The sequence below is a fragment of the Trichechus manatus genome, unplaced genomic scaffold (genome assembly GCF_000243295.1).
Source record: "Trichechus manatus latirostris isolate Lorelei unplaced genomic scaffold, TriManLat1.0 scaffold00002, whole genome shotgun sequence".
Taxonomy (NCBI): Eukaryota; Metazoa; Chordata; class Mammalia; order Sirenia; family Trichechidae; genus Trichechus; species Trichechus manatus.
In genome coordinates, this window is record NW_004443938.1 from 4565354 (window position 1) to 4572821 (window position 7468).

At 54.4% G+C, this 7468-nt stretch overlaps 1 protein-coding gene across 2 annotated transcripts in view; it reads left to right on the forward strand.

Annotated features, from left to right (window-relative positions):
- The first annotated feature begins 2116 nt into the window (after positions 1–2116).
- Positions 2117–7468, forward strand: part of TBXT (T-box transcription factor T) — a 10791-nt gene continuing 5439 nt past the window's right edge. For both annotated transcript variants that reach the window (XM_004368783.1, XM_004368784.1), the window contains exons 1-5: positions 2117–2322; positions 2816–3080; positions 3848–3982; positions 4984–5045; positions 5163–5224. In XM_004368783.1, the coding sequence (XP_004368840.1) occupies positions 2117–2322; positions 2816–3080; positions 3848–3982; positions 4984–5045; positions 5163–5224 (730 nt within the window). The remainder of the gene's footprint in view (positions 2323–2815; positions 3081–3847; positions 3983–4983; positions 5046–5162; positions 5225–7468) is intronic.

The window sequence follows — 7468 nt, forward strand, 5'->3', positions numbered from 1 at the left end:
TAAGTTTTGTTCTTTTTTGACGAAATCGAACCACAGTTTTTTCAAACAATCTGTTCAACTTTGCAAGACTTGGCTAACTCTTCTGGCCTAAAGGAAAGCTTGCTCACCAGAGCAAACAGCTTCCAAGGAAAGGCCCCCCCCCCCATGGTAAAGGAACGCTAGCCACGGAGCTCTGGGTGTCCGCCCTGCCTGGACCCACTCTTTTCGCCCTGCCCTCCCCCACCTTTATTCTAAGCTCAGAGGCTCAGGCGATCTCAGGCCACCGAAATTACCTTTAGACTTTTTTATTCCCTCAGTAAGGGGAGTGTCACAAAGACCACGGCCCGGAAAGCCAGCGGAGGCGTCCCAGGAGGGTCCCGGCGTTACGAGCAAATGAGGGCCTTTTGGTGCCTCTTTCCAGAAGGAAACTTCCCCCTCAGGTCAGCCCGCGGGGAACTTCCATCATCCAAGACAACAAAAGAAACTGAGAAATGCGGGCGAGAACGAGCCGTCAGATGCCTACACTACCCGATCCACTGCTTGCAGTGGGAGCGGGGCGGAAAAGGACCCCTGGACGAGTTCTCACAGCCCCCCCGGGGGGGGGGGGGCGGTCCTCTCCGTGAAGGTGGTGCCGACGCCCCGGCCCGGATGCCTCGGCGGCTTCCCAGGAATTCCCGATGGCACAGCAGCCTGGCCAGGTGCGGGGCAGACCCGCGAGCGGTGCAGACCCGGCCTCCCGGGCGATCCCCTGCCCGGGCACAGGGCATTCTGAGCAGAGTGCCCAGACCGATGCCTCCACTCGTTCCTGAGGGCGTGGGGTGGGGTGCGCGCGAAGTGGACCGAGAAACTGAGAGCGGAACCCCACGCTCCTGTGAAAGCCGCCGGCAAAACCAGCCGGTCTTTACGCGGAGGACTGCCTTCCTCCCCCTTCCCGGCTCGAGTTTTCAGAGGAATGTTATTGTTGAAAAAGCCCCCACTGAACTATTTCCTGCCCATTGTCACCTTTCCTTCGCTCGCCTGGCCGGGGTTCTCACCGAAAGGTAATAAACCGCTGCTCGCAGGCTGGGCGCGGCGAGGAGGCGCAGCGCGGGCGCACGGCGGGCCAGCCCTGCGCGCCGGGGGAGCCCTCAAGCCGCTCCTGGAGGTCCAGACCCCTGACACCCCGTCCCCTCCAGCCTCCTTCAAAACAAACACAAAACACCAGGCTCCAAGAGCACCTCTGGGCCGCCCTCAGAGCGCGGGCAGGCCTGGAACCGAGGTCTGCTCTGTGTGGGCACAGGGAAACGCCACCTACGGGAACATTAGTTTCCGTCGATTATCATTGTGAGCGCCCTGCAGACGCGCAACGGCCCAACGGGCGAAGCCGCGGGAGCTGGAAAGCCGGGAAAGGTGGTCCAAAAGCGTGGGTTTAGCGCCGAGAGGCGCGGACCAGGTCCGAACAGGATTGCGGGGAAGTGGGCCCGATTAGAGGGTTTCGCCTTCAGAACGCCAAGACTGGCCGGCCAGACCGAGGCGGGCGGTGCGCGCTCCGAGCAGGATCGGAGTGTCCCCTGGGCCCAGTGAGCGCGGAGGAGGGTTCTCTGGCTGACGGACCTGCTTAGGGCGGACTCGGGGGCGGCGGGAAGGCGCACCCCTCCACCTCGGTCCCGTCCTGCCGCTTTGATGGAGGTGCAAACATCTGGGGAGGGCGGGGGTGTAGGGGCCGGGCCGGGCGCGCGGAGCCGGGCCTATTTGCATGCCCAGGCCGCGGGGGCTCATTGTTGGCGGCCGCCGGGTCTGATGTGGCCGCGCGCGGCCAATGGGCTGCAGGCCGGCGCTTCAAAGGGCACCGACCGGCCCAGCCCCGCGCCCCCGCCGCCTGCACTATTTAGGGCCGGGGGCGCCGACTTCTCTCCGCAGAGACCTGGTTTAGGCCGCCTCGCAGGAGTTCAAGTGGAACAGCTCTCACCCCTTGTCCACCCCCCGCCGCGTCTCCGACCTCGCCCTCCCCCGGGGCCGCGCTGGCACCCGGGAGACGTAGAGTCCGCGGCCGCAGTGGCCCCTTTTCTCGGAGGAGAGGCCGCCGAGAGGGGTCAAAAGTGGCTCTCGGGTAGCGCGTCGGGGCTCCGGGGGGCGGCGGGAAGAGGCGGGCGGGAGGATGGGCTCCCCCGGCGCCGAGAGCTCGGGGAAGAGCCTGCAGTACCGAGTGGACCACCTGCTGAGCGCCGTGGAGAGCGAGCTGCAGGCGGGCAGCGAGAAGGGCGACCCCACCGAGCGCGAGCTGCGTGTGGGCCTGGAGGAGAGTGACCTGTGGCTGCGCTTCAAGGAACTCACCAACGAGATGATCGTCACCAAGAACGGCAGGTGGGTGCGCGCTGCGCCTCCCTGATCACCCGGGTCTCCGGGCGGACGCGGGGAACGCGGTCCGGGCACCTGGGAGCTCTGGAAAGGTCTTGTACTGTCCAACACTTTCTCACCTGGAGACGGGTTTTTTTTTCCTTGTGTCCGCTCGGGTGGAAGTACCTTGTGGCTGCTTCTGGAACTTTTTCCGTGGAAGGGAGCTACCCGAACCACTGGGCCCCGACCTCTGAGGCGCGGAGCGGTCAGCCTCACGCTTGCACCCGCTTGGTCTGGTCCTCCCCGCCCGGCTTCCAGGGGCCGAGGAGTTGTCTTGGGGCCGAGGAGTTGTCTTGAGGCCGCCGGAACCTCTAGGGCCTCGGAGGGCTCAGGGAAAGAGAGTTTAAGCATTGAATCCCCTTTGGAAGTCCCCGAACTAACAGAAGGCTCTGTCCCAAACTCTCCGCCCCCGGCCTCGCGGGCCTGGGGTTCTCCTGCCGCGCCCTCGCCTCCCTTCCAGGAGGATGTTCCCCGTGTTGAAGGTGAACGTGTCCGGCCTGGACCCCAACGCCATGTACTCCTTCCTCCTGGACTTCGTGGCGGCGGACAACCACCGCTGGAAGTACGTGAACGGCGAATGGGTGCCGGGGGGCAAGCCTGAGCCGCAGGCGCCCAGCTGCGTCTACATCCACCCCGACTCCCCCAACTTCGGGGCGCACTGGATGAAGGCGCCGGTGTCCTTCAGCAAAGTCAAACTCACCAACAAGCTGAACGGCGGCGGCCAGGTGGGCGTGGGGAGAGCCCGCAGCGGCTGGGCGAGGGCGCGGAGGGGCCAGGGGGCCGCACCGTCTCCTGCGCAGGGTGGGGTGGCGGGAAGGAGAGGCACTGGGCTGGAGCAGTGACATCCGCGCTTGAGAAAGTGCCGCAACCTTCCCGAATTCAGCCTGTAAGGCCGCTCACAGGAACGTCCAGGCCGAGAAAATTGGGGGAGGGATAAGCGTCTCGCTTTTGAAGGCGCACGCAGGTCTCAAAGTCGGGGTCTTGTGGTTTGGGGAATTTATGTGTGCCACCACAAAGCACGGAGAGAGTACAGCCTTGATGGCGAGCAGTCCCATCAAAGTTAACCGTGTGCGGCAGTGTTTCCTGCATGAAGTCTGAACAAACTTGGAAACAAGTCGTTTTTCAGAGAATTTCCTTTCGTTGTTTGGGATTGTTACCGGTGTCGGGTGGCGGACAGACGCAGACTTTGAAGGTGCCTAGAGCAGTTGTGGAAACCGTGGCGCTTTATTCTGCCAGGGCGAAGGGGTTGGTGACAGACATTGTAGCAGCTCTCATCCCGGTCTCTAAATAAGCCTGGGAAACAGCACTTAGGAAATGCTGGGACCCTGACCTGCGGGGAACCCATTCCCACAACAGTTATCCGAGTTCCTGCTGTCTGGAGGATGTTCGGCAGCTTGAACGTGTTTTTCTCTTGGACAGCAGGCGGCACAGAGGTTTGTTGTGGCAGTGGTGGGGCTCGACTGCCACATTTCTGTGTCTGTGTGCCCCTCAGATCATGCTCAACTCCTTGCATAAGTACGAGCCTCGGATTCACATCGTGAGAGTTGGGGGTCCCCAGCGCATGATCACCAGCCATTGCTTTCCTGAGACCCAGTTCATAGCTGTGACGGCCTATCAGAATGAGGAGGTGAGAGGAGGTTGCTTGGCCCTCTGGAGACTGCCAGCGTGGGCAGATCAGGGTGACACTTACGGGGCATTCGGGACAGATAAATGAGTAAGCAAGGTACGCACGGGCTTGATTGTGTTTACTTACTAATCTGTAGTGAACAATTTAACCTGGTTTACAGATTAGCAAGTAAACACAATTTTAAGCACGTGCAAGGTTGTGGGCTTACTATTCAACCAGGTGAAATTGTTCACTACGGATTAGTAAGCATGTTAGACTCATGTTTAATGCCTATCCGAGATAATTTAGTATAACTGAAGTGTGTGTGTGTAGGGGTTGGGGGGAGGTTAAAAGAAGACCTCATTCCATTATGGGGAATAAACACTTCTTAGATTAGTAAGTGTCTAAAACTAGAAACAGCAACTTAATGCTCAAAATAAATGCTTAAAACCTAACCATAAAACGTTTATGTTAAGTATCTGCAAATATCTTGAAAACAAGGGTGTGAGTTGAGAAAAGGGCTTTTCTTTGAAAATCTTCCCCAAGAGGACGTGCAAACCTCCAAACCCACTTAATGTGAGGACTCCGCTATATACAAAATGGTGGTGGTAGGTACCTGTAAATCTAGGTTTAAATCTAACCCCAAAGTATGAAGTTTGGATAAGCCAGTTAGTCCTCAGTGTTAACCACAAACTAGAACTAGAAGATCATTATTACCTGGCTTATGTTTTAGTCATTTTTAATGTATGCACATAGAATATTCTGTGAGTAGTTGGCTAAATCTATAGTGAATCCCATTTAGGAAACTGGCATTTTAAAACATTTTAAAACGTGTACATTTTCCTTATGAAGTAATTACAATGACTCAACCACTTCAGACCCAACCAGAAAGAGCTGGAAAGAAGTCTGACTGTGTGTCAGTATTTCAAGGGGCTACTGAGGTGTCTCAGTATTTGGTGCTGTTTTAAATCCTCTGGCTATTGAGTTTAATACACCAGTAAATGCAATTTCTTGTTTTTCAGATCACAGCTCTTAAAATTAAATACAATCCATTTGCAAAAGCTTTCCTTGATGCAAAGGAAAGGTGAGAAAATTCTAACTACCCTCTGGACAAAGAAATATGCAGAAAGATGAAACGTTGCTGCAAATACTGTCTTCCGACTTTCTTCTTCTTGACAATTCAATGCGCTTTCTTTGACAGAAGCGATCACAAAGATGTGCTGGAAGAACCCGGAGACAGCCAGCAGCCTGGGTATTCTCAATGTACGGTTTGTTTCTCTGCACTGAAGTGCCCTGTTTCAGTATGAGCTTGTTGAGAGCTAGAAGCTGCAGACAGAGAAGACAGGAAACTCTTGGGTGCGGTTGGGGAGAGGAATTGGCCTTTGCTGGTGCAGGGCACTTGGCACTGTGGCGTGGAAGTTGTGCTGATCTCAGCCCTCGCTCTGATCAGGCTGTGAATGCCCACCCAGGCCACAGGGAGAATGGACCCGGGCTCTTGCTGTGCTCAGAGGCAGCTCCCACCATGGCTAGGATGGACCCTTGAGATTTTGGTGGGTGTTGAGACTACCCAGTATTGGGCAAGAAAGAGAAGCTAGCTCATGATATCCTCTTTGGGATGCTTTCTATTTTTGTTAGTGATTGAGAACTGAAGGGCCATCTTGGGGTAATGTTTATGAACAAATGCGGTTCTTGGGAAAGCCCATCAACTCAGGTTGGTTATGGTCGAGAACAGCGGCTCCTAGGATGGGGAGAAGCCGGCTTAAAGTCTAGCTTCTCATGGAAGTCTCACAAGACTAGCAAAGCAAGGCAGGTCTACATAGCACTCAAGACTGGCAGAAAGTGCTTTGTCCAGCTTCTCTCCACCCGAGAAAGGTCTTTGAGATTTAAAATAATAGAGATAGAAAAGTTAGTGTTGACTGAATCAATACAAGGGTCTGGGCGAGCCAGCATGGCGTATTCCGCCTTAAACAATCTTTCTCTGTTCTCAATACACAGTAAAACCTGTGAGAACCAGAACTGGACAGGACTGCCTTGTTTTTCCGGGTCTTACAAGTTTTCTGCCTTTGACAGGGTGCTGTCTTACCACTTCTCTGTTGCTCCCTATTAGTGGAAAATATTTGAGTTTTCCTTCTCTGATAGGTTTCTGCCTTACATAGCTTCTGGTGTTCGCAGGTTTTACTGTATTTCTAGGCTAATTTAACAAACAGCTCTGCCACAGTGGCTTCAGGCTCAGTCACTTCAGGTAGGATACACACACTGCAGGCCAGTGACGGGCCCCGTGTATCACGGGTGCCTCCTACCCTTCTGTTGTCGGAAGACTTGTCATTTGGAAATTGGAGCCAGAGTAGTTGCTTTTCTGAACTGGGGTGGTGGCGGAGGAATGTCGTTGAAGAGGACAGGACAGGACCATCTCAGGAGGGACTTGAAGCACATGGTGGGAGAATAACATGAGCCTACAATTTACAGAAGAAAGGTCAGCAGGAAGTGGGGCCCACAAAGCCAGGCCCCAGCGCCCTGAGTCTACCTGTGAGGTGGAAGGAGATGAAGGGCGAGGAGGAGACAGGGAACGACTCGGAGCTAGCCCTGACCCAAGGCTCGCTCTGCCTTGTTTTTGATTTTTTGGTCTCGTCTTACGTTTTATTTTCATGCTCACTGGCTGGGACGTGAAGGCTGACCTGCCTTGGGAACAGTAAGTCATCTAAGTATTCAGAATATTCCAGGAAAACAGCTTGGGAGTCCTTGGGTAGTGTTTGGCTGCTAGCCAAAAGGTTGGAGGTTCAAGTCCACCCAGAAGTGCCACAGAAGATAGGCCTGGCGATTTGCTCCTGAAGGGTCACAGCCAAGAAAACCCTATGGAGCAGTTCTGCTCTGCGCATATGGGGTTGCCGTGTTGACGGCAACTGGTTTTTTCTTTTTCCAAAATCACTCACTCTTTAAAATTTATTTTTCCTAGCCTTATTCAAAATTTCTTCTTACACATTTTTGGTTGCTTTTCCAGCTAAATGATTTTATTAAAAACCTGTTGCTGTCCAGTCGATTCTGACTCATAGCGACCCTATAGGACAGAGTAGAACTGCCCCATGGAGTTTCCAAGGAGCACCTGGTGGATTCGAACTGCCGACCTTTTGGTTAGCCGATGTAGCACAGGGTTTCCAAATTATTTTATTAGCCATGGATAATTTTTAAAAATATTTTATTGTGTTTTTGGTGAAAGTTTACACAGGAAATTAGGTTCTCATTTAACAACGTCCATACATATTGTTCAGTGGCATTGGTTACGTTCTTCACAATATATCAGAATTCTTGTTATTTCCATTTTGGTCGTTCTATTTCCATTAATCTAGCTTCCCTGTCCCCGCTTGACGCAACTAGACTTTAAGGAAGTAGGTTGGGTGTGGGGTGTCCCAGGGCTTCTCGGGTGGGCTGCACGTTTGGACGTACCGGCCAGCCTGAGGCATCTATGTGAGCGGGTGCATGTCTGCCGGCCCTGGCCCGTAATGGCGCAGG